The sequence below is a fragment of the Babylonia areolata genome, chromosome 26 (genome assembly GCF_041734735.1).
Source record: "Babylonia areolata isolate BAREFJ2019XMU chromosome 26, ASM4173473v1, whole genome shotgun sequence".
NCBI lineage: Eukaryota > Metazoa > Mollusca > Gastropoda > Neogastropoda > Buccinidae > Babylonia > Babylonia areolata.
Genome location: NC_134901.1, coordinates 7,929,044 through 7,956,660, shown reverse-complemented (window position 1 = coordinate 7,956,660; position 27,617 = coordinate 7,929,044). Strand labels below are relative to the sequence as shown.

At 40.2% G+C, this 27,617-nt stretch overlaps 1 protein-coding gene across 1 annotated transcript in view; it reads right to left on the bottom strand.

Moving 5' to 3' along the window:
- Positions 1–378: 378 nt before the first annotated feature.
- The window catches only part of LOC143300258 (copine-3-like), a 27,357-nt gene continuing 118 nt past the window's right edge, over positions 379–27,617 (bottom strand). Inside the window, exons 2-15 of the mRNA XM_076613851.1 lie at positions 26,416–26,564; positions 25,463–25,642; positions 24,639–24,713; positions 23,703–23,777; positions 22,459–22,542; positions 20,534–20,623; positions 16,013–16,108; positions 13,982–14,068; positions 11,513–11,572; positions 9,754–9,887; positions 8,033–8,139; positions 6,016–6,161; positions 4,782–5,018; positions 379–2,072 (exon numbers count right to left, since the gene is read on the bottom strand). Coding sequence (XP_076469966.1) covers positions 1,944–2,072; positions 4,782–5,018; positions 6,016–6,161; positions 8,033–8,139; positions 9,754–9,887; positions 11,513–11,572; positions 13,982–14,068; positions 16,013–16,108; positions 20,534–20,623; positions 22,459–22,542; positions 23,703–23,777; positions 24,639–24,713; positions 25,463–25,642; positions 26,416–26,562 — 1,647 coding nt within the window. The 5' untranslated portion in view covers positions 26,563–26,564 and the 3' untranslated portion in view covers positions 379–1,943. The remainder of the gene's footprint in view (positions 2,073–4,781; positions 5,019–6,015; positions 6,162–8,032; positions 8,140–9,753; positions 9,888–11,512; positions 11,573–13,981; positions 14,069–16,012; positions 16,109–20,533; positions 20,624–22,458; positions 22,543–23,702; positions 23,778–24,638; positions 24,714–25,462; positions 25,643–26,415; positions 26,565–27,617) is intronic.

Sequence of the window (27,617 nt, the reverse complement as noted above, 5' to 3'; positions counted from 1 at the left end):
AACAAACCAACCAACAAACAAATAAAGGTGTGGCATTCACTGGAGAAGGGATGCAATCACTGTTACCTGTCTAATAATCTGAATTCAAGTTACCTGCTGTAATTATAAACCAATATGAAAAAGCTGCCCCCCCTCCCCCCCCCCAGCCCCTTCCCCCCCCAACCCCAACCATTATAAACAAAATAAATGAATGAACATATATTCATAACATGTGTTCAAATATACACACTAATATGCACATTGGTATACAGTGATAAAAAAAAAAAGAGAAGAAAGATAAGCACCCACCACGTGTCATCAGTGGACACTCAAATGACATCCTGATTCCCACTTCTATTTACAAAAAAAAAAAAAAAAAAAAAAAAAAAAAAAAAAAAAGCTTAGACTTCTATAACTTCAACCCTGTGAAGGGGCCTGCAGTGTGTCTGTTGATGGGTCATGATGGACACAATGGTTTTTCATCATGTCCAATGGTCACTGTGCTTAACCCCTTCAACGTAAACCTCCTTCACTTGTAACAAGACAATGGCACTGGTGCCCCCCATGTAGGCTTTCTTCATAACTACTACATTTTGTAATGGCAAATAAAGGACAATTATGAAACATTAACTGGGAATGACAGGATAATAACACATCAGAAAGTCATCAGCAATGATACCATGACTGCATAAACAGCAAATGAACTTTTAAATCCAGGAGCATTTAAAAAACAAATCTGCTGTATACATTTTTTTTTTCAAGACGTAAAAGCAGCAAATCAGCTTCCAAATCATTGAGCATTCAGTGACAAAAAAAAGAAAAGAAAAAAAGTGGACTGGAGAGAATGATTTACCCGGGGAAGTGTGAAACAGAGGAACACTCTTTCTACAAAGCTTGGCGTGGGTGTGTTCTGGTTCACTGAAAGGAAAAAGAGGAAAACATCCAGTTCTCTGTGCATAGCTTTAAGGACTGTTCATCATCTTCCTGAAGTCATCAAAGCAGGTAAGTGGGATATGTGTGCAAAATCAAAACACCTGCAGGTAAGTTTGTTTCGGTACTTGAACAACATAAAATAATGCCACTTTTTTTTTCTCATCAAAATGATGGAAGGATGCACAGCAGTATCTTTAAAAAAATTTTTTTTAATGGGACTGAAAATGAGTACGTCTGAAAACAAACAACTAGGCATTTAGAGGTCATCAGTGAAGGAAGATGATTTGCTTCCATGAATACAGCATTGCAGAAACCCTTACTATTCAGCCAGTCCTTATGAGGAAAAAGGACAGTGGAATAATATTTCTGACAGCAAAAATACAACACCTAAAAAGCTGCAAAAATCATTACCTTGAATGCTGAACAAGATTTCCCACAGCAAAATGCATCACCAAAAAAGCTGCAAAATGTATCACCTGTAACGCTGAACAAGATTTTTGACAGCAAAATTCAACACCTAGAAAGCTAATATTTCTAACAGCAAACTTCAACACCTGCTAAGCTGAATAATATTTTTGATAGATAAACACAACATCTGGAAAGCTGGTTTCTGACAGCAAAATTCAACACCTGTAATGATGAATAAGATTTCTAACAGAAAAAAACCTTTTGATTCCAGGAAGTGGATATCTTTTTCTGACAGAGAAATCTGACTCAATAAAGAACAATTTTCTGACACAAACATTGAACACTTGGAAAGATGAATCAGATTTCTGACAGCAGAATCCAACAAATGTTAGACGAGTAAGATTCTGGACAATAAAATACTCCAGGTAACTATTAACCACTGACTAAACTGGACATATGAAAATGTGTCACTTGTGACTAGAACTGTTGCAATAGTAAGACCTAAAAAAATAGAGGTAACCTATCAGTGTCCAAACTTGAATCTAAAAAAAGATGAATTGCTGAGATGAACAGTGTGACAGGCAAGTCTGATTCCCTTGGTTCCACATGTTCAGCTGGATACTTTACTGAGGGGGAGGAGGGGCGGGGCCAGTTCTGGGAGTGTTGGGAGGCAGGCCCCGCATCTTGAAGTAACCGCTGACCTGCTTGGGGATCTCTGCCAGCACGTGACGAGCCAGCTGATCAGCCGATGTCTGAAACACAGTGACAGTTAGGGTTAACAAGGTCAAGGCAGTACTGTTTTCTGTCATTTAAAAAAAAAAAAGTGGTTTTTTACTGATTCTACTTGACAGCCACATGTCTGCTACAACTCCCCTGGACCAGCACTGCATGAGACCACTGCAGAAAAAACAGGGTGGTTCACCAAAACAGCGAAAATCGATGGAAACTTGTTTATTCAACCTGTCAAACAAAGCTTCGTTTTTATGCTTCCGGAATCCGTAAACAGTTCAGTTTAGAATACCAGCTGCTACAAGCAAAAAAGAAAGCAACTGGAATAGTGTGTTGGGAAGAGAATACTTGTACTTGGTCCACAGGGGAAGTAATCATGGTACAAGTTATCTTGTACCTGGAGTAGAATGAGTTAATCTCTCTCTCTCTCTCTCTATATATATATATATATTCATGTATACACACACGTCCATACACATATGAATGTAAACAAATTTACACATGCATGCAGACATAATACAGACATGGACCAAGTACAAATGGATACTGAACAATCAAGAAAATGCATACACACAATCTTGACAACGCATTCAGACAAAGGCACCTAAGCACTTGATTTCCTTTCTACTTCTGTGCCTGGCGTAAGTTCATGTCAGTCTTTGGTGCTGGCACATTCAAAGGGATGATCACTGAAGGAATGCGATGGTGGTCTCCATGTAAAAAAAATGCATTCATTCAGTCTTCTCCATATACAGACCATTACTGTCATCAGTGGGAGGATTAGCAGACAGTCTCCTGCCCTTGCTGAATCAGACCAGACACCACTGAAACGATTCAGCAGGCGCAATAGCCGAGTGGTTGTAGCATTGGACTTTCAATCTGAAGGTCCCAAGGTTCGAATCTCAGTAACAGTGGTTGGTTGGTAAAAGGTGGAGATTTTTCCGATCTCCCAGGTCAATATAAGCGTAGACCTGCTTGTGTCTGAACCCCCTTCATGTGTATACACACGCAGGAGATCAAAATCGCACATTAAAGATCCTGTAATCCATGTCAGCGTTCACTGGGTTATGGAAACAAGAACATACCCAGCTTGCACCCCCCCGAAAACTGTATGGCTGCCTACATGGCGGAGTAAATAAACAAAATGGTCATACATGTAAAATGTGAGTGGAGTGGAGTGATGGCCTAGAGGTAACGCGTCCACCTAGGAAGCGAGAGAATCTGAGCGCACTGGTTCGAATCTCGGCACAACCCCCGAAATTTTCTCCCCCTCCACTACACCTTGAGTGGTGGTCTGGACACTAGTCATTCGGATGAGACGATAAACCGAGGTCCCGTGTGCACTTAGCACACGTAAAAGAACCCATGGAAACAAAAGGGTTGTTCCTGGCAAAATTCGGTAGAAAAATCCACTTCAATACGAAAAACAAATAAAAAAAACTGCACACAGGAAAAAATACCAAAAAAAAATGGGTGGCGCTGTAGTATGGCGACGCGCTCTCCCTGGGAAGAGCAGCCCGAATTTCATGCAGAGAAATCTGTTGTGATAAAAAGAAATACAAATACAAATACAAATGTTACTTGACTGTATGAGTGTGTATGTGTGTGACTGAAACCTGATTGAATGACACAGGAAATGAATGATGAGTGCCCAACGGCAGCTGTCAATGTCAATCAGCTCAACCCAGGCAGGCAGTTTGTTGTGACAAATGACTCTGTGTTTGTAAAGTGCTTACAGCTTGGTCTCTGTCCAAGGATAAGTGCTGTATAAGTATTCATATCATCATAGTGCAGGGTGTCCTCTTGTGTATCTACTCATGATCCTACAGTGACAGTGGACTAGGACAGTAACAGGAAGAGCCAAGGACGGCTGGGTGGATTCAGAATCAGCAGTGTGTGAGCAATGCCACTTGGGACAGCAGGGAAGGCAAGGTACAAAAACAAATGTCAGTGCAGTATCAAGTCTTTGAATCCACTGCCTTACGAAGAATCCAAACTGTTGCATTCAGGCAACTTAAGGGAAATTTTCTATCTAAAATTACGTTTAAATAACATACTTACCATGACCCAACTAGTGCAGACTCCGCCTATGCGGAGAAAACGGAACTACGGCCGATAACCTCCTGGAAGTAGGTAACCTCCCCTTTGTCCAGCTGGCTAGCGCCCTCTTTTTCCGGCAGCCATTATGACTCCTGTTCCTGTGCTGGGATTTTGTTCTATGTCCTGTCATACATACTGGTGATTGCAGAAGGCAACTCAATCAGCTGAGATAAAGTGCAGGCATACTGACTGATGCTGATCAGAATATACCACTATAACATTTTGCATGTGTGCACACACAGAGACACACTCCCATACTCGTGTTAATACCCTGACATGCACAAACATGCACACACTTTCACATGTATGTATATGTACATACAGACACATCCATGCACTCAAAACAAACACTCTCACTAACTGACAGAGTCAGAAATCCCCACTCCACACACACACAGTACATACACAAACACACACACACACACACACACACAAACACACACACACACACACACACAACACACACACACAAACAAACATACAACACACACACACACACACATTCACACAACACACACACACACACAAACATACAACACACAAACACACACACACCACACACACACACAACACACACGCACACAACACACACCGCACACAACACACAGAACAAACACACTGACATAACTCACATGCTTGAACTCCCGGAAGGGAACAAACTGCACAATGTCACGCACGACGCGCTGACCAGAGGCCGACCTCAGCACCCCGTCATCCCCATCCAACACGTTCATCAGAGAGAAGTCGGCCCCCCCCACGCCCACAATGATGAGGGACATGGGCAGTGATGAGGCCCTCACTATGGCGTCTATGGTCTCGTCCACGTCTGTCAGTGCTCCGTCCGTCAACAGCAGCAGGACAAAGTAAGCCTGCGGCAGACAACACTGAATTAGGGCAACAACAACAACAACAACAGACAGCAGCAGTAAACAAACAAACAAACAAACAACAACAACAAAAATCACAAATAAATGAAGTCTTTTTTTTTTCCATTCATGATTCAGAATTTTTTGGTCACTAATTTTGAGGAAGAACAACAACAGATAACAACAACAACAACAACAAAAAACAACAACAAAAAACCCTCAAATAAATAAAGTCCTTTTTTCTTTGATTCATGATTATATATTTTTTTGTTTGGTCACTAATTTGAAGAAGAACATGTGTATGTTTTTTCTAAATTTTGATATATGTTCAAATTAATATAAAAATACAAATGTAAAGAAATGAATGGAAAATATAGAGAGGACAGCAAAGACACAGTAAGAGGGAAAAAACACACACACACACAAAGTCACAGCATTAAGGATCTGGTGTCTGTGATATGGTATCAAAGACAGGCAGAAAAGAAAAGAAAAGAATAACAAAGACAGCAACAGCTACCCAGAAAAGTAAAAAGTGAATTACAAAGACAGCAACAGCTACCCAGAAATGTAAAAAGTGAATTACAAAGACAGCAACAGCTACCCAGAAAAGTAAAAAGTGAATTACAAAGACAGCAACAACTACCCAGAAAAGAAAATACAACAGAATTAAAAAGACAGCAACACATACAACTACCCAGAAAAATAAACGAGACAGAATTACAGAAAAGATAAGGGACACAATTATAAAGACAGCAACAGTTACCCCCCAAAATAAATAGTTACCCCCTCCCCCCCCCCCACAAAAAAAAATCAAAGAAAAGGCAAGGGACACAATTATGAAGACAGCAATAGTCCCCCCCCCCCCCCACACCCCACCCAACAAAAAATAACTCGCAGAAAAAGCAAGGGACACAATTACAAAGACAGCAACAGTTACCCCCCCACCCCAAACAAAATCAACAACAAAAGACAGCGACAGAAGAAATATGATAGTACTGACAGCGGCCCCCTTGCCGTTCATCTCTTGATCCTGAGCCTGCTTGGCGAACCTTGCTACGTGGTGGATAATGGGAGCCACGTTGGTGGGGCCGTACAGCTGTACCTGTCTGATGCAGTTCTGGTATGCCTGCAGGACTCCCTCAATACCTGTTCACAGATGCCAACAAAACTGTCAGTTGTTTGTAGGAACAATCAGGAAATTTGGTCGGAACCTTAATCTTCTTCTTCGTTTGTGGGCTTCAACTCCCACGTTTGCTTGTATGTACATGTGTGGGCTTTTACATGCATGACCGTTTTTACCCTGCCATGTAGGCAGCCATACTCTGTTTTCAGGGGTATGCATGCTTGTTATGTCTTTGTTTCCATAATCCACTGAATGCTGACATGGATTACAGGATCTTTAACGTGAGCATTTGATCTTCTGCTTGCGTATACACATGAAGGGGTTTCTGGCGCTAGCAGGTCTGCACATACGTTGACCTAGGAGATGGAAAAATCTCCACCCTTTAACCATCAGGCGGGACATTTAGACTGAAAGCCCAACGCTTTAACCACTCGGCTATTGCGCCCACTGGGACATTCTGAATTTGGTAGGAACACTCAGACTCTAAGCTACATCAGCAAACGTTCATTTTTTCTCCAAGGCATGTAAACACTTGGGCATACCTGCACCACGGTGTAACTGCTACCATTAACCTGACTGGTCCACTCACGCTGTTTCAATGTAAACACGCACATGATTAGCTGAGCATCATCACGTGAGACCAAGGTTAGTAGTGACTGCCCTGGCCTCATGATCGATAGGTTTAGAGCGTCTGGGTAATGTCACAACAGGAAAGCATGTGACCATGCTATGTGGTCAAAAATGAACTTGTCAGAACAATTTTGACGTTGGCCTGACATCGGAACAAACTGTGATCGAGCGTAACAAAATATGGTGAAAATGTAACAGCTGGCATCTCTGCCTGTTGATCACGTGTTTCAGTATTATCATACAAAAAAAAAAAGAAAAAAAAAAAAAAGGAAGAGCTACTCTTCTTCCACTGCTATGTTCTTTGATATCGTAACAAAGAATATGAAAATTTCAAGTTTTTTTTCATTTTTGTTTTTCTCACCACCGCCAAAACATCACAAACCGAATTCATGTACAAGTCCAGGTACACTGTTACTATGTTCACCAGACATCAACACATCACACCCAGTGGCTTCTTATCAACATCACCATCAGTTCTATGATCAAGTTATCACCATCATGATTGTTATTATCACAACCTCTGCTGCAATGCTCAGAATACAGACTGATTTGTTATCTCACCAAGAGAAATTCATTCGTGGTGTAAAACACAAAAACAATTCACAATAATCATTCATTCAACATGTATACATAAAAGACATTCAAATGCTTCGATGTCAACTTAGAGCAAACCATGCATGCAATCAGTAATCACAGCATACAGCAACAACAAAAACCCTTAAAAGGTAACTTAGAGTAAATCATACATACATCATCACAGCCATATACATGCAATAAATAATCACAGTTAAAAGATAGGCAAAAAATGGCATACTAAAAACACAGACATATAACCGTGTGCAGTTCAACAGTAACTCTGAGTAAATCATACATACATCATCACAACCATATACATGCAATAACAATCACAGTCAAAGGACAGGCATAAAACAGCACACTAAAAACAAACAGACATGAAATAACAAAATGCAATTTAACAGTACTTGAGTTAACTCTCTCCATATGAACGGCGAAAGAGACGATGTTAACAGCGTTTCATCCCAATTACCATCATCAAAATATTACAAGCGGAACGCTCTTATATTGAAGAGGTGAATGTTGACAAAGAATACCACAGTTCTGATGACGGAAGCTAAAGGTTGGGTCATTCAGACACCCACTGGACATCCTAGGGGTCTGTGTAGAGGAGAAGAGAGGACTGGCTGTACTGAGTTAAAGATGAGTGCTTTGGGTACTGTGTGATTCAGCCAGTGACACCACTCACCTGCACAGAAGGGGTTCTCTGGGTGGAAGTTGACAGCAAACTCAAAAGACACCTGGTTGGTGGGGGGCAGAGCTGCCCCGAAGCCCAGAACAGGGAACAGTTTATCACTGAAACATGGGCAACAGTATCTGATGACTATCGTTCACCTGTACAGTATTCTTTGTCACAGCAAAAGAATTTTCAGTCATTTCTATCTGTCTACATCGTATAATTCTTTGTTGAAGCAACAGAGTTTGGTTAACTGCTAATATTCTTTGTCACCGCAGCAGTATCTTGTAACTTCTATCAGTCTACATAGTATAATTTTTTGCAGCGGCAACAGTATTTGGAAATTGCTATAAAGCTATGTTCAGTAATTCTTTGAAACAGCAACACATCTGGTAATCACTATCAATCAGTGAAACATTCTTTGTCACAGGTGAAGTACTTGACAATTTCTATCAATCAGAGATGCCAACTGTTATGATTTCGCAATATTTTGTTTGTTCTTCGTTTGTTCCAATGTTATGCCGACGTCAAAACTGTTCCAATAAGTTCATTTTCAACTATATAGCATAGTAACATGCTTTCCTGTCGTAACATTACCCAGATGCTCTAGACCTATCAGTCACGAGGCCAAGGCAGTCACTACTAACCTTGGTCTCATGTGATATGCTCAGCTAATCGTGTGCACGTTTACACTGGAAAAGCATTGAGTGAACCAATCAGCGAATGTAGCAGTTACACTGTGTTGCAGGTTGGCCCAAGTGTTTGTTTGCCTAGTAGATAAAATATATGTTTGCTGATGTGGCTCAGAGTCTGAGTGCACCTACCAAATTAAAAAGGACCCTTCCAGATTTTCTGATTTTTCCTACCAGCACTTGACAAGAGTTGGAAGCTCCGATCAATCCACACAGTATTCTTTGTCACAGTTTCTGTATCTGATTGCTCTCTCAATCCACACAGTATTCTTTGTCACAGTTTCTGTATCTGATTGCTCTCTCAATCCACAAAGTATTCTTTGTCACAGTTTCTGTATCTGATTGCTCTCTCAATCCACACAGTATTCTTTGTCACAGTTTCTGTATCTGATTGCTCTCTCAATCCACACAGTATTCTTTGTCACAGTTTCTGTATCTGATTGCTCTCTCAATCCGCAAAGTATTCTTTGTTGCAAAAACAGGATATGTTCACTCCATCAACCTACAAAACATAATTTGTTATAGCAACATATTTTTGGTAATTGCTACAAAGTATTATTTGTCGCAGCAACTGTATCTGTTCATTGCTGTCAATTTATTTTTTGACGCAACAAAATCATTTGGAAATTGCAATCAATCCACAAAGTATTTTTTGTCATTGCAACAGTATCTGATTACTGCCATCAATCTACTAGTATCATTTGCCATAGCAACAGCAGCACATTATCTGGAAATTGCTGTCGATCTAATAGTCATTATTGCTTTGTGTTCTGAGGGAAACATGGCTTGTGATGTGGAAACTTACTGCTGTGCTTTTTTTTCATGATGTACACACACTTCACACTCATCACATGTACACACACACACACACACATGCATGCACATGCTCACATGTGCACACACACACACACACACACACCACATTATATCTGTGCCCACCCTTCCCCGCACATACGCACAAGCATATGTAACCGCACCCCTCCACCACCACCACCACCACCCACACACCACACCCGTGCCCCCAACCATGCACATGCCCACCTGTCATAATCCTGAACCACGTGACCCACAGCAGTGATGGCCTGCATGTACTCGTTGGGTCTCATGGGGTCCACGTAATGCAGAGAGTCAGGGTTCCTGGGGTTGCCGTTGGAGCCAGTGAAATCAATGGCGATCTGTCCCACACACACCATACCATGCAGGGTTCCTGGGGTTGCCAATGGAGGCAGTGAAATCAAAATCAGGGTTCCTAGGGCTGCCATTGGAGGCAGTGAAATCAATCAGGGTTCCTAGGGCTGCCATTGGAGGCAGTGAAATCAATCAGGGTTCCTAGGGCTGCCAATGGAGGCAGTGAAATCAATCAGGGTTCCTAGGGCTGCCATTGGAGGCAGTGAAATCAATCAGGGTTCCTAGGGCTGCCATTGGAGGCAGTGAAATCAATCAGGGTTCCTAGGGCTGCCATTGGAGGCAGTGAAATCAATGTCAATGTGCCCCACACAAACCATAACATACAGGGTTCCTAGGGCTGCCATTGGAGGTAGTGAAATCAATGTCAATGTGCCCCACACACACCACAACATACGGGGTTCCCGGGGCTGCCACTGGAGGCAGTGAAATAAATGGCAATTGTCCCACACACAACATAACATACAGGGTTCCTGGGGTTGCTATTGGAGGCAGTGAAATCAATGGCAATTGTCCCACACACAGCATAACATACAATGGACAGGCAGGGCATACAGTGATGTATCTATGAATGGATGGCTGATGGAAGGAAAGAAAGGAAGGACAGACAGATGGAGCTGCAGTTGGAGTGAAGATGGGTAGCTGAAAGAACAAACATATGGGCTGATGTGTGGATGGGCTGCACACGCCCATTATATGTAGGTCTGTGTCTCAGTAGGTGCATGTGACTGTGTTCATGAATATGTATGTTTTGTGTGTGTGCGTGTGTGCGTGCGTGTGTGTGTGTGTGTGTGTTATGTGTGTGTGTTATGTGTGTGTGTGTGTGTGTGTTTCTTTCTTTCTTCCTTTCTTTCGTTTAACGCCTTTTCACTGTTAAGTGATATTTGTGTGTGTGTGTGTGTGTGTGTGTGTGTGTGTGTGTATGTGCTGTGTGTGTGTGTCTCTGTGTGTGCATGCGCACATGGATGCATATGTGTGTGCATGTGCACACAGTGTGTGTGTGTGTATGTGTGTGTGTGTGTGTGTGTGTGTATGTGTGTGCGTGTGTGTGTGCGCTTGTGTGTGCATGAGTGCATGCATGTATACGTGTGTGTGTGCATGCATGCGTGCGTCCGTCCATGCGTGTGCAAGTTTCTGATGATTATGTGTCTGATGGCAAGTCACTCAATAAAAGAAACTGAAAAATGAATGTCATTCTTAATACTGGAATCTCTCACAAAGAGTTTGCCCCTTATACATACATTTATTCAACAATCAGTGTGAGTAGTTTATCTCTTAAATGTGATCCAGTCTGTATCATGTTTTATTTACATTATTTCATGCTATTATTCTTACAGTCTGGATGCATTTCAAATAAGAGTAACTTTTTACATACTTTTATGCAAGATTACAGACTGCATTTTGTGCGTATACATTTTCATGGCGAGATGGGAACTTCACAGTATGAAAAAAAATCATGGTTATACATATCTTTAAAACAGTGCCAAAGACATGACAAATCTACTAGTCAACAGCATTCAAAGAAATCTTATCTTCACAACATTAGTTCCACAAAACTGAGCAATACAACAGAAACAAACAAACAACAACAACAACAAAAAATTCAAATTCATACCGTCAGACTTATCTGAAGGCCACCAAAGACAAAATCCAGAAAAGAAAACTCCTTGGTTATCTGTAAACAGAAGAAAAGTTCAAAGCATTTATCACAGTACCTTCCCTGATAATGTGATAGCCTGTGCAAACATGTGATAAACACAGACTGTCAGCCAGGAATCTCCCCTTACCTGACCAGAACAATGGCACACACCGAGAGCTATTTCTTCTCTATCCATTCTCCCTTCATCAACATTGACTAGTGCACACTGAGAGCTATTTCTTCTCTATCTATTGCACACTGAGAGCTATTTCTTCTCTATCTATTCTTCCTTCACTGACATTGACTAGGGCACACTGAGAGCTATTTCTTCTCTATCCATTCTCCCTTCACTGAAACTTGAATAGTGCACACTGAGAGCTATTTCTTCTCTATCCATTCTCCACTCACTGACATTGACTAGTGCACACTGAGAGCTATTTCTTCTCTATCTATTGCACATTGAGAGCTATTTCTTCTCTATCTATTGCACACTGAGAGCTATTTCTTCTCTATCTATTCTTCCTTCACTGACATTGACTAGTGCACACTGACAACTATTTCTTCTCTATCTATTGCACACTGAGAGCTATTTCTTCTCTATCTATTGCACATTGAGAGCTATTTCTTCTCTATCTATTGCACACTGAGAGCTATTTCTTCTCTATCTATTCTTCCTTCACCGACATTGACTAGTGCACACTGCCAACTATTTCTTCTCTATCCATTCTCCCTTCACTGACACTGACTAGTGCACACTGAGAGCTATTTCTTCTCTATCCATTCTCCCTTCACTGACATTGACTAGTGCACACTGACAACTATTTCTTCTCTATCCATTCTCCCTTCACTGACATTGACTAGTGCACACTGAGAGCTATTTCTTCTCTATCCATTCTCCACTCACTGACATTGACTAGTGCACACTGAGAGCTATTTCTTCTCTATCTATTGCACACTGAGAGCTATTTCTTCTCTATCTATTCTTCCTTCACCAACATTGACTAGTGCACACTGACAACTATTTCTTCTCTATCCATTCTCCACTCACTGACACTGACTAGTGCACACTGAGAGCTATTTCTTCTCTATCCATTCTCCACTCACTGACATTGACTAGTGCACACTGAGAGCTATTTCTTCTCTATCCATTCTCCACTCACTGACATTGACTAGTGCACACTGAGAGCTATTTCTTCTCTATCTATTCTTCCTTCACTGACATTGACTAGTGCACACTGACAACTATTTCTTCTCTATCCATTCTTCCTTCACTGACATTGACTAGGGCACACTGAGAGCTATTTCTTCTCTATCTATTGCACACTGAGAGCTATTTCTTCTCTATCTATTCTTCCTTCACCGACATTGACTAGTGCACACTGACAACTATTTCTTCTCTATCCATTCTCCCTTCACTGACATTGACTAGTGCACACTGAGAGCTATTTCTTCTCTATTGCACACTGAGAGCTATTTCTTCTCTATCTATTCTTCCTTCACTGACATTGGCTAGTGCACACTGACAACTATTTCTTCTCTATCCATTCTCCACTCACTGACATTGACTAGTGCACACTGAGAGCTATTTCTTCTCTATCCATTCTTCCCTCACTGACATTGACTAGTGCACACTGAGAGCTATTTCTTCTCTATCTATTGCACACTGAGACCTATTTCTTCTCTATCTATTGCACACTGAGACCTATTTCTTCTCTATCTATTCTTCCTTCACCGACACTGACTAGTGCACACTGACAACTATTTCTTCTCTATCCATTCTTCACTCACCGACATTGACTGGTACACACAGAGAGCTATTTCTTCTTGAACCATTCATCCTTCAATGACATGGACTAATGCACTCTGAGAACTATTTCTTCTCTATCCATTCTTCCTTCACGGACACTGAGCGACTGACTAGTGCAAACTGAGAGCTATTTCTTCTTGAACCATTCATCCTTCAACGACATGGACTTGTGCACTCTGAGAACTATTTCTTCTCTATCCATTCTTCCTTCACGGACACTGAGCGATTGACTAGTGCAAACTGAGAACTATTTCTTATTGATATATTCCTTCTTCCACTAACATCTTACCTCCCTTGAAATACATATGACATACATGCAGCATAAATGCACACCACATGAAAATATTCATACACACGCACTCATACACACGCACTCACACACACACAATCTCATACAATTATGCACACACAGCAATATTAGAAACAAACCCACTGATCATGAACATGGAAAAAAGGAAACAGTTGCCTTACTGGCAGCTCCATATTTTCACTCAAACGTACATACTCATACATATATAACATATTGCATGTACATGCACACACACACATATGCACATATACAAATAAGACACATATTCAAGCATGCACAAGCACACACACACACTCACACACCGACACGAGGGACAGAACTCACTGACCTGACACTTGGCAAGGGTGACAGTTCCAGAATCTGTGTAACTCTTTTTCTTATCCTTCTTCTTCTGGTTGATGCATGGCCATGACACCTGCATCAATTCATAATGCACTGGTCGTCAATATTCTGACATGTTCTCTCTATCCCCTCTCTCTCTCTCTTAACAACACAACCTTCATTGAACCAAGGCCCAAGCCCTGAACACCTTGATCTTAACTCACTCCGGACGAACAGTTCTCTCCCTTGCTTTTCCCAACAGACGACCCATTTGTTAGGGTTAGGAAAAAAAATCACAAAAAATACAAAACATAAAGTAACTGAATGAAACTCACTGTACTTGACCCACTAATCTCTCTCCTCACATTGTGTGAACACCCACCCCCCTCCCTCTTCACGGCTCTCAGAAGCTGAGTCACTGTCAGTACCTTCTTGCTGGTAGCTTTCTTCACTGCAGATACTTTATTCAACGTTTTCATCATCCTCGTCGATGTTGAAACCTTCAGTTTGAAGCATTTCAATCACTTCAGTAGTGGTAAAAGGCACTGTCATGACCTAGTTTGCTCCAAGAATTTCTACTTGTATCGCCTGCGATGCCATTTTCGATACGTATACAGATTAGCTTGTCGTGTGGGGTCCTGAACTCGCTGGCTTGCTGTGGAGTGTGTTTTTACGAAATCTCATGAAGAAACTTTCCATTCGACCTTTGACACGTTCGCAATGCCTGGTGTAGCTGCGATTGTTATGCTACCCCATGAGGAAAACGTGGATAAATTTTTAATTGTCAAAACCGCTATAGTGATCCGTCGTCCAGAACGCTACATTACATCAGGAACGCTATAGCGTTCCATCGTCTGGAGTGAGTTAAGGGCATAAGCTAAGAACATATCATTAAACTCTGCTATAAAATAACAACAACAACAACAAACAAGACAACCTTAAAACAAACCTTGATTTATAACCCTGACTAAACTCCAAAATTTTCATTTCACTCTGAGGTAAATTACTTTGCTGGTTAACTGCTAAAGGAAAGAAGAATAAAAACTGGACTACTAAAATTTAATTCTGAGTCCATTTTGGTCAACATTTAGTCAAATTAAATCTCACTTTTACTATAATTGCTGAATAAAGGATCTTTAAAAATACATTCACGTTAACTCACACACAAAGAAGGGTGCGCACCCAGACACACACTCACACACACACACACACAAACACACACAGAGATCATTTAAAGACCTTTTTTTTTTTTTTTACGAGATACAAGACAATGAACAAATATATGAAACTCGAAATATGAGAAGTTTTAATCACAGACCTTGTCCAAATTCATATGAAATGCACATCTGTCAGTAAAATAGATATCATTTGACAATCTATCACTGAAATATTTCATACAGCATGCATCACCACAAAATTTTAGTTTTGTTCAGGACGATAGAGAATATCTTGTTGATTTGCTGCAAGACAGAGTTCCAGGCTTTAACCCTAAAGATTTACCAACAAGGTCTACTAATAAGCCCTATCAACACATTGTCGTAATTTGTACATTAGCATCTAAATTTTCTTTCTTTAATATCTTTTCACATAAACCGAAACATGTTCGGTCTATGTGAATGATTTATTTCAAATAATCAGAAGCCTGTAAATAAAAAACATAATCATTTCATGCGGGTTTTGATTTACTTGGTTAAAAAAATACAAAGATACTCTTCCTGCTTTTCCAGTTATGGGTATCATCAAGTTTTAAAAGCCTCTGAATGTGTTTAATCATAAATATGAAAATCTGATGGAATGTAATAGGATAAAACCCACAAAAAAGTAAAAAGGTGTTAAATTAAAGAAAGAGACCCCCCAAAAATGGACTGTGGTTGCCTACATGGTGGGGTAAAAACGGTCATACACGTAAAATCCCCCCTCGTGTATATATACAAGTGAACATGGGAGCTGCCGCCCACAAACGAAGAAGAAGAAGAGGAAAGAGAGAACGAAAGAAAGAGAGAATGAAACACAGCTAACGACACAGACACACACTCACTCCTCCATCCCCAGCTTTCAGCATCTCATCCAGTGTGGCGTTGAATCCTCCAATCAGATCGTGCGAACCATCCCCATCCCAGTCAAACACGTCAAACTACAACAGTCAACAAGACAACCATCATTTTTAACTTATCTCCCTGCCCCCTCCCCACACCTCCACTGATGGACGCAGTAGCTAAACTGTTAACATGTTGTTTCAAAAGGAATGTCTGTGGTGTAAAAATTCTGGAAATTTTTCACGGATGAAGAATTATGATTATTCCTATTTCTAGGTCGGTCCGCGGCCACTGTGGCTGTGGTTAACAGCGCAGTCCAGACCCATAATTTGACCATTTTCAACTCGCTCGTTTCACTACCAAACTTATTTAAATGACACCAATCTTATACTGGAATAAAGTTCATTCTTTCATCTATCTTCCTGTGGTATTTGTTTTTATCATTCGAGTCAAACTGGTATGTGCCGGGCGTTCAAACACAAAGGGTGTCGCGTCGATTTTTACTGCGGTGACAGACTCCGCCGTGCTTGCCGCGCGAGCAGAATAACATGTGTGTCACTCGATCGTTTCGCGCTGCATTGTTTGGCCATGTATAAATTTAGAAACCATGTCACTGGCAAGCCAGGATTCTCAAGTTTTGATCTGCTAGAAATTTGTTGGGGTTTTCACAGAAAGTAGATCTGAAAGTCGCAGCGAAAGTGTGAGACTGATGTTTGCGACCCTATAACATACGAACCAGTGTTTCAAATCACGAGCAAATTACAAGAAAAGAAAGTTTAAACTATGCACTTTCAAGTGCAATTCATGGCTTTTCTATAAAGAGAGAGTCTCGAACACGCTTTGGAAGAAAAACGAGTGACCGATTTCGGATCCCGCAACGCTGCTCGACCATGGCGGCAATCGAAGCCGTCTGCTCGTCATCATCGTTTGAAGAATGGAAAACACGCCAACTTACAGGTTTGTAAGCAAATTTTTTTTCAATATGTTTATTTTGAAAATAAATGTAAATCATATTTTTTAGATTTTTGTGGGTTTGGATGAATCCTAACAACTTTGCTTCAGCAGTGTTGATGTGTAACTGGGAACAGTAACGCTTCGTCAGTCACGTTATTTTTTAGCACAATTATGATCTTTTATTCAAAAATTTACCGCGATCGACAGCTGTATCTAGAAGATGAAGTGTCAGATTATTCAGTAATTTTTTGTTGTACAAGGGTTTTGAGTTAGTGAGAGCGGACTGATGGTTTAATATTGTGACCGACGTCGGACAGCATGGGAACACGTGTATCTTTCCACTTCTGTTCTGGTCATCAAACGCCAAGACAATTTCACGCGTCTGTGTGTGTGTGTGTGTGTGCGTGTGTGCGTGCGTGTGTGCATGCGTGCGCGCATTAGTATGTATCTTATATACTAAGAGTGTATGCACAGAGTTAGTGTCTGTTGAACTGCATACATGAGGTTGCCTGAGTATGGATTAGTTATTGTGTGTGTGTGTGTGTGTAAATGATGTAAAGAATAAATAACTTATATGATTAGTAAACATGAAATAAGTTTAAGATATGTTGTTACATAAAACTTACATCAATTTAAGTGAAACCATTACAGTGGAGTAGTAATGAAATTAGTAGATCATGTATCAGTGCACATTCATCACACACTCATGCACACACACATATAAATGATATATATGCAAAAGCATCTATGAAATGAAAAAAAAAAGTATTTTAAAGCATTAGAGCTGTCTCAAATTTCATGCCTGTGTATTTCAGATGATGATCAGTATAAAGCCTTAAGGGCGACTGTTGCACACAGTGGACGAGGAAGACCACCATCAGCACCCAAGGTTCCATCCAACAACAAACTCTTGATGCAGTTAAATATGTTAAAGCATCAAGAAAACAAAACCTGGGGGGAAATGAAACATTTTCTACACAAATTGTTCCCAGAGTGTACCTTTCCACATGTGGTGTCAATAGTTAAGGAATTCAGCAAGTGTGAAACGATCAGTGGTGCTGAATGTTTTTTACAAGAAAGGAAAGATTCATGCATCTTCCCTGGCCCCTCCTGTCAGAAGTTTGGAATTACACGTGCAGATCTTTTGAAAGGAACTGTAGAGGACTGTGAGGCTTTACTCAGTTGTCCTATTGGTCTTGTGTCTGAAGTATGTCACTTAGCTAGGATATTGAGGATAAAGGATGCAACAATGCATAAATGACACCTGGTCAGAGATTTGCCACCAACCCAACAGCTCAAATTAAAACTGGGGAGGCTCAGAGCAGATGAGGCTCGCCTGCGTAAAAACAGAAGTAAACCAGGGGGAGAGAGTGCACTTCAAGATTTTTTAGAACTTCCTTTTGAAAGTGCAGAGGTCATCAGAGACAGCAGGAAGAAGCAAAAAACTGTCAAACAGCTACCTCCTACTTCAGACCCAGAGCCAGCATGCAGCAAAGAAAAAAATGAGGACATTATCACACAGGAACTAAGAACAACGACAGAGGAGGTGTCATTTCTTAAAGCAAAACTGAGTGAAAAAGAAAGGGAACTGCAAATCAAGGATGCTGAAATGACTGGACTTCTGTTATGTCAGATATGCACATTTACAATTACTCTGGTGATATCTGACAGCATAGTATCATGATTGTAAAAAATTTGCTCATTTGTTACTAAAAACCATATACTTTGTGACTGTTTTCATTGTTATTTGCATTTCTGATAGCATAAAGTCTTCCAAAAACTGTATTCTACATGCTTTTCTGAACATGCACATATCTGAAATGTTTTTGTAGCATGAAAACTTTCTGAGATATCAGCATTATAAGTCAGCATGTTATCACTGTGAAATCAGGCCATTCGACACTTGACAAAACTGAATATTTTGCTATTTTGAAGGCACTGTCTCTCTCTAAACATGTTCTTGAGTAGGCCAGAAAAAATTCAGCATAAACTAGGTATTGGTGGAACCAAGTACAGCAAAGAACAATGTGGTAAGTCTTCATCTTAAAATTTTATGACAGTCTAAAAATAGCAATTTGTTAAATCTGTCAAAATGCGTCATTTTTGCACATTTTTAGACGCCGTTTTCTTAAAAACTACTGGGTATAATGCAATGAAAATTTGCATGTGAACTTAGTTTTTTTATGTTCTTTCCAATGGTGTAATTAGTTTTTAGATATGTTGAATTTCAAAATTTAAGTGGTCCTACCTACTATTTCACTGGCTGGTATAATCATACATTACCTGTTTGCTGGTTACCTGATGGGGGATTCTTCCTATTTTACAGCTAAGTATATATATATATATATATATATATATATCTATATATATATCTATATCTATATATACATACATATATGTGTATATATATATGTGTGTGTGTGTGTGTGTGTGTGTGTGTGGAGAGAGAGAGAGAGAGAGAGAGAGAGAGAGAGAGAGAGAGAGAGAGAGTTCCTCATACCTGAATTCTGTTCATGTCTATAAATACAAAAACATAAGACTGAAAAAACAGCAACAAAAAAAACAACAACAACAAACAATGCCTGTTAAGGTCTCGTAATCCATGTCAGAATTCACCAGCTTACAGAGGTATGAAAATAGTGAGTACATCCTTCCTGTGAAGATCCAAATTGTATGACTGTTTAACTACCACGGTAAAAAACCCTGTTTAAGTCCACTTTTTTTTTTTAAACACAGGAATATATTTGCATGGGAATGGAACCTCATGAATGGGAAGAAATAAAGGTATGCAAATGTTAAGTGTGCATGTGTGTTTGAGTGCATGAGTGTAGGTGTGTGTGTGCGTGCTTGCATGCATTCGTTTGTTTATATACGGGCATGTGTGCTTGTCTGTGCAACTGTTAATATTTGTGTAAGTGTGTTTAAGAGTATATATGTGTGCACATGTTCCTAGGTGAGTGAATATGCATTTAAACATATGTATGTATATGTGAGCATTTTTGTGTTTGGTTTATGTGTGTCACAGGGCAATGTCTACATTTTCCTGCACTCACTTGAAGATAGAAAAAAGCATTTCTCAGATAAACAGATATTTCAATTCATTCCATCTGCAAAGGGCAGATTTTTTTCTTTACATGAAATTTACTTTGGAGCAATTTTTTCATTTTCATGATCCAGCAAAAGCAGATTGGAAAAAATTGTGCAAACTGCCCAAACAATAACAATAACACCCAAAAAGGCATGAAAATAGCGAAGCAAACAAGACAACAGCAGCATCACCAGCAAGAAAACACCATCACAACCACCTACAATAACAACAACAAAACCCCAATAATGACAGACAACATCTTTATCACCGTATCAAATTTTCAGCAATCACACCTTCTTCGGGAATTACCGCTGAATGAAAGAGTTTAAGTCACATTTGTAAAGATGCTGCTTGTGAGGTTTCTTTCATGAAATTGAAGACAAAGTATTTGACAGTTCTCCACAACAGTGATGGTAGATTTGAACGCAGACTTCAGAAGAATGGCAGATCACGCACAGCCAAGTTAACCACGGCTACTCACCCGTATGGGTTGGGATCGGTCCCCACCACACAGCGTGTTGAGGCGAATGGAGAACATCTGCCACTCAGGGTTCAGATTGTTCTTCACCACCTGATCATCACAGACAACAACACAGGTTGCAGTGTCCATAAACATCTCCAAAATATACATTTTGGGAAAAGAAACAACAACAATTAGAAACAAACCTGGAAAAAAAATTCACCCATATTTGACCAAAAGTTCAGTTTTACACTACTTCTTCAGTTTGGTCATGGTCTATCAAAACCAGGATGAAAAAAAGACAAGTGTACGGAACAAGATATACTTTTAACTGTTGATTTTATTAGGATTAAACTGCTATTGTGTTTTAAAATGTTATGTTTGAGCACAAGCGAACTGACTTCTAAAAAAAACACAGAAACTTAACTTGACTTCATAGTCACAGAAAAAAGTCACCTGAAGGTACTGAAATGGTGCAGATGGTGGGACTGAAAAAAATGTCACCTCAAGGTAATCCCACAGACACAAGTACAATCTGCCTCAAAATGTTCAATATAAACCTAACCTTTAAAATACTTCCACTTTTTTTCTATCATGCCAAGGTATATCTCCTGAACCTCAATCAGAACAGGGATTTGCTCTCACGATGACCAGTCTAACAACTAGATGCAACATTCTCTCTTATACAAGCGTTCTCTTTTAACATTCCATGATATAAACTAGACCTTTGACTTCTGACTCTGAATTTCATCAGAGATCAAAAAGCTGTTTGTACTTTGTCAAGTGATGACCTTGATATGATCTTTGATCTCTCATATTTCTTATTATATAACCATACAAAGAATAACTAAAAAGATACTTTTCCTAACTACCACTCAATCAGGTTAGGTCCCCATACAATTTGTAGTGGTTGAGAAAATATCACTGTTAATTCAAAAGATTTACCACAGACACATATAGAGACAAACTGATAGATGGACACACTGACAACTAAGACAGGGCGTTTACATCAAGTTAGTTTTTAAAGCCAAAGAGTCAATAAAAGTAAATAACCACAATGGTTCAGTGGGCAGCATTTCAGACAGATGACAGGGAGATATGGGTACAACCACACTGACTGCAGCAGTATCAACAGCTTCAGTTTTATCTGCCAACACATAAAGTCTGTGAGGGTCTGGGTTTGATTCCTGCTCTCGACGGGTGCAATAGCCGAGTGGTTAAAGCGTTGGACTGTCAATCTGAGGGTCCCGGGTTCGAATCACGGTGACAGCGCCTGGTGGGTAAAGGGTGGAGATTTTTACGATCTCCCAGGTCAACATATGTGCAGACCTGCTAGTGCCTGAACCCCCTTCGTGTGTATATGCAAGCAGAAGATCAAATACACACGTTAAAGATCCTGTAATCCATGTCAGCGTTCGGTGGGTTATGGAAACAAGAACATACCCAGCATGCACACCCCCAAAAACGGAGTATGGCTGCCTACATGGCGGGGTAAAAACGGTCATACATGTAAAAGCCCACTTGTGTGCATACGAGTGAACGCAGAAGAAGAAGAAGAAGAAGATTCCTGCTCTCGCCCTTTCTCCTAAGTTTGATTGAAAAATCAAACTGAGCATCTAGTCATTCAGATGAGATGATAAATTGAGGTCCTGTGTACAGCACGCACTTTGTGCACTGGAAAAGAACACATGGCAACGAGAGTGTTGCCCTCGGGCAAAATTCTGTGGCAGAAATCCACTCTGATAGGTACACAAAAATACATGCATGAGCTCAATGCCAGACTTAGCGCGTTGGGTTATGTTGCTGGTCAGCCAAGCAGATGTGTTATAGCATATATGGATTTGTCCAAATGTAGCGACACCTCCCTGAAAAATTGAAAAGAAAAAAAGAAAAAAAAGAAAAAATCAACAGCTTCAGGAGTAGTAGCAGCTCAAGTACAAACTCACCTCAGTCTTCCAGATAACCTGCTGGTTTCCATCACGAGTCAAACTGGACAACTGAAGGAAGGGATCGGACTTGCCCATGAAATCCTATGCACACAAACACATCCATACACACATATACTGATCACTACCTTCATTGTCACAATCACAAATGCTGAAGATTATGAAGAAGACAAAAACAACAGCAATAAAGAAAGGAGAGCAGACCACTCCCCTTTCTTTGCACTTGGTTTATTCTGGTGGCTGGAATTTATAACATCAATTGACATCACTTGTGTGTGAATTTTTAAAAATGACTATAGTTTTTACACTAACATTACATGAAATATCTGTCCATAACATACAAAAAGTATGCTGATCAGCCTACAAATGCACTCAGACTATCACTTTGAGTTGATAGCTTGAATCTCTCCCACCCATTTGTAGAGAGTCACTGGCTGACATGTTCACTTGGTGAGTATTTTTCTTCTTCCACAGAATACAGTCAAAAACAATAATCCATGTCAGATTCAGTGACTTCTCAGTGCCCATGGAAAATCAATACATCCAAGAAACTCAGCGCAATAAAGGACTGATTCAGAATGCAGTCTTTTGGCATTCAGGGCTTCTGACAATGATTACATGCCTGGACAGAAACAGTGTACTATAAACCAGAAGGATGTGATGCAACTCCACCCAGTCCAACCCAGGTCTTACTCTATATCCTCCAGAGGAGAAGAAAAAAAAAGGGTTAGTATTCCAAATGCACAAAAAGCTGCTGCTGATCCTGAGATGAAACAGCAAACCAGCTCACAGATTGCTCTCCTGCAGATGTGTACTGCCACCCTAACCTTATCACTGTGTAAAGATTTTACTGTTAACAGTGTCAGCATGCCAGACACTGGGTCAGTTCACATCCAAGGACAACCTGCTTTTGATGAGATCCTTGAACACCTAAAACTGTACATGAAAAGACCCCCTCACCCCGCTCCAACCCCCCGCCCCTCACCCCACTGGGTCAGTTCACATCCAAGGACATTCTGCCATAAGGCCATCACTACCAGACTTAAAAAGAGGAAAATAAAACCCAGAAGTTCACTCAAAATACTGCATATACATATTATATGACATATACATGCACGCAGAAACACACATTATTAGCATAATGTAATCCATAATATCACACAGATAGGCACACACACACACAGACAGATACACAGACAGACAGACACATACACACGCACACACACACACACCGAAGCCCACACCTTATTTTCCAGTTTCTTGGCTCTGAACAGCATCTCCACCAGTTCACTGCCTTCTTTGATTTCCTCAGTGCGGATCTGTGAAACAGAAACGTAACTATATCTTACACAACACACACACACCCACCCACACACACACACACACACGCACGCATGCATGCACACACACACACACACACACACACACAGAGCATATACAGAAATAAAACATTCTCACACACATATTCTCACAGAATCACGCATGAATGTGCAGGTGCCCCCTCACACATACAAACTAGAAAACAGATATTCTTTAGTTATGAAACAGAAACTAGAAAACCGATGTTCTATAGTGATGAAATTTTGAATACAGCATTTTACATGGACAACAATGCTTTGTTTGAATGAATGAACCTACAAAAGCAGAATACACAACTGTTCATACAAGGACAAATGCATACAGTATCTTCAAAGCCCTGATAATACATTTCCCTCCATTTTCTATTCACAGGCTCACTCTCTGTCTTCCTTTTCTCTTCTAGATTCTGCTTATTTCTACCAACATAATTATGCGCACAAAAAGAGTGCAAGCGTGCGTACTGGCTTTTGTTTGTGTGAAAATATGGTGCAAGAACAAAAATCAGTTTATGTTTTTATAGGAAAGTGACATTTATCTGACTTTGATTGTGTTATCTAAAAAAAAAAAGGGGGGGCAGGGGTGGGGGACAGCAGACAAAAAGGGAATCCTGTACGAAGACATCATATGCATTGTTTGTGCATGCACATATATTGCACTTCTCTTCTTCTTTGTTCATGGGCTGCAACTCCCACATTCACTCGTATGTACATGAGTGGGCTTTAACGTGTATAACTGTTTGTACCCCGCCATGTAGGCAGCCATACTCTTTTCAGGGGACACACATTGCACAAATTACAATTCTTGCCAACCCAAATACATACAGTAATGCTGCTTTCTCCTTCCTTCTTTCCATCTTTCTTCAGCAAATGACGTGTGAAAGGACTGCCCGACACCAGCTGTTAACACACAGTGACACACCATGACCATTCAGATTTTCGACAACTGCCATGAGCCATGACAAAAAACATCCATGACAACACTGAGTTGCATACACTGTCATTTTCTTTGTGCCTTCCACATGTTCACATCTGAGAAACTGCACACACATACACAGACACACACAGACACACACACACAAACACACACACCTGCATATTTTTTCTCACACACACAGTCACACATTCAAGTACACACATACACACAAGCACACACATGTATTCATATATGCACAAGCACACATACTAACACTCACACACATGTAAACACACACATGCATTAACACATACGCACACATATGTGTTTGTACATCCATGCCCACAAATACATACACATTCATACCCACTCCCATACACATAAACACACAAGACAAAAACAACAACAACAAAACATTGACCTGCCCAAGTGTGCATTTAATTTGTCCCAAAAAGCCATCATCCTTCAGTGACTCTGTCAAGTTGTCCATAACATACGCTGCCAGCTTCACATTCATATTTACACCCATACACATAAACACACAAGATTAAAAAAACAACAAGAAAAACCCATTGACCTGCCCAAGTGTGCATTCAATTTGTCCCAAGAAGTCATCATTCTTCAGTGACTCTGTTGAGTTGTCCATATCATACGCTGCCAGCTTCACATTCATACTTACACCAATACACATAAACACACAAAATTAAAAAAACAACAAGAAAAACCCACTGACCTGCCCAAGCGTGCATTCGATTTGTCCCAAGAAGTCATCGTCCTTCAGCGAGTCTGTCGAGTTGTCCATATCATACACTGCCACCTTCACTTTCTGCACCATTTCAAAATAGTAGTCCAGGGAAAAGGCTCGTACAAAGCGTGGGTCCAGTTCATTCTTGATGCTTTCAGTCCGACCTTCCTGCAACACCCACGTGAAGTAAAGAAGTAATTATGTACAAAAAGAGAACTGCACACACACACAAATTTATAAACCAAAAATCTGCTTCTTCTGTGTTAGTGACATATAACTCCAGTATTCAGTTTATGTATGTGAGTGAAGTGTTACTGGTTAAGTTAAAAGGTTAAAGGTCTCACAGCCTTTTTTCGCTATTGAGGCAGTGAATTCATTCCGCTGTGTCTCGTGCTCAGCATTGGAAGGCATCGGCCAATCCTCTCCTGTTATTCTAACCTTTCCCAGTCCATCAAAGTCAGGTACCCAGCTATATTCTGTTTTCAGGAATAAACCAAGATATATATATATTTCCATCCGTGATCTTGACTGGTGACCTAAATCTTCGAGTGAACCACTTTCAAAACCAGTAATTTTCAAACCAGTTTGAAAATCAAAATCAAAGCAGTAATGCCTTATGAATGAAAAGCCTAGGAAATAACACATATAAGCATCTTATTGTCAAATTTGGAAAACACAGTGGAAAAAGGGGTACATTGGGAAAATAGTTGTAAATCTTTGCATCCTCAAAATGATACTGATGACACTCACTCACTTTAATGCAAGTGTGTCTGAAAATGAACCATCTGAAAAAAGCTCAAGAAGGGATCAGCATCATCTGATGCAAGTGATCAGAAATCAGTCATACTAATTGATTGTGTGTGTGTGTGTGTGTGTGTGTGTGTGTGTGTGTGTGTGTGTGTGTGTAAATAAAAATGGACTCTCTTAAGATAAACTCTCACCTCCATCCACTTGTGGCCATTGTGCAGAAAGAGCACAGCACAGGGGTCAGACTTGGACATGGTGTCCCGGTTTCGCAGGCTGCGACACTCTATCCGCAGCTCCACCTTACTCACGCACTGCAGGCCCGGCCCTCTCATGCCTGCCATGACTGTCAAAACACTCCACTGTACATTTTCACAAACTGAAAATTATCATTTTTTAAACAGAAAGAAAAAATAACAACAGAAATATATGCAGAAAATAAACAGGAAAAACAACAACAACAATAAAAAAAAAAAAACACCTAAGAAAACAATGTAGGAGAATAACAATTATTTTGAGGGAAATCAGAGAATTCTGAAAGTGAAAAAACAAAAATTGTTTACATACAGAAATGAATGATATGAATTTTTTTTAACAAGTAAACAGAAGAAAAAAAATACTTCAAAGGAATTAATAGTTTCAATTTCAAGATTTTAAAATATCTGTTTCAATCTTGTATTGGACAGTTATATGGGACAGTACTCAGTCTTGAGGTAAAGGACTGAATTTCTTCCTGTGGTGTCTTTTTAACCCCGCTCTGTAGGCAGCCATACTCCGTTTTCGGGGGTGCACAGTAATTAACATCCAAATACAAATGACACATCATTAAACACTAACAGCTTAAGATTCATGGGAAGTTAGATGATTCACCTTTTCGTAAAACTGCAAAACACTTAAATAAACAAACTGGGCGCTTCGGTGTGCACAGGATTTTCAGGAATTCACTTCCTGTTCTCTGTGTCAGTGCTTAGACTAAAAATGATGCATGACATTCTTAAAAACATATGATTGTGAAACCCTCTGGTCTTTAAGTTTCCATCATGGGTACTGTTATTGGAGCGAGTAATATGTGCGATCTTGTCTTTCTCTCAAATCACATCACACTGTGAGTATGTGTGACACAACCCTCTCTATGCCACAAGGCACGGTGCACCTCAAATGTTGTCAGCTATAAATGTTAATGTACGTAGATACGTACAAATAATATGATTGCCGTGTGTGTAATATATCTTCCTTTGTCCTGTATTAATACTGAATGAAAGCACCAGGATTCTTTGATGGATATCATGTTTCACACCAACGCCCAAAGGTGTGAGACATAATGGGAAAAGACGCTTGAAAAATAGTAACTCTGCAGCCTTCAGTTCTGCCGTATAGGTCAGCGAAATATAAAATGCAA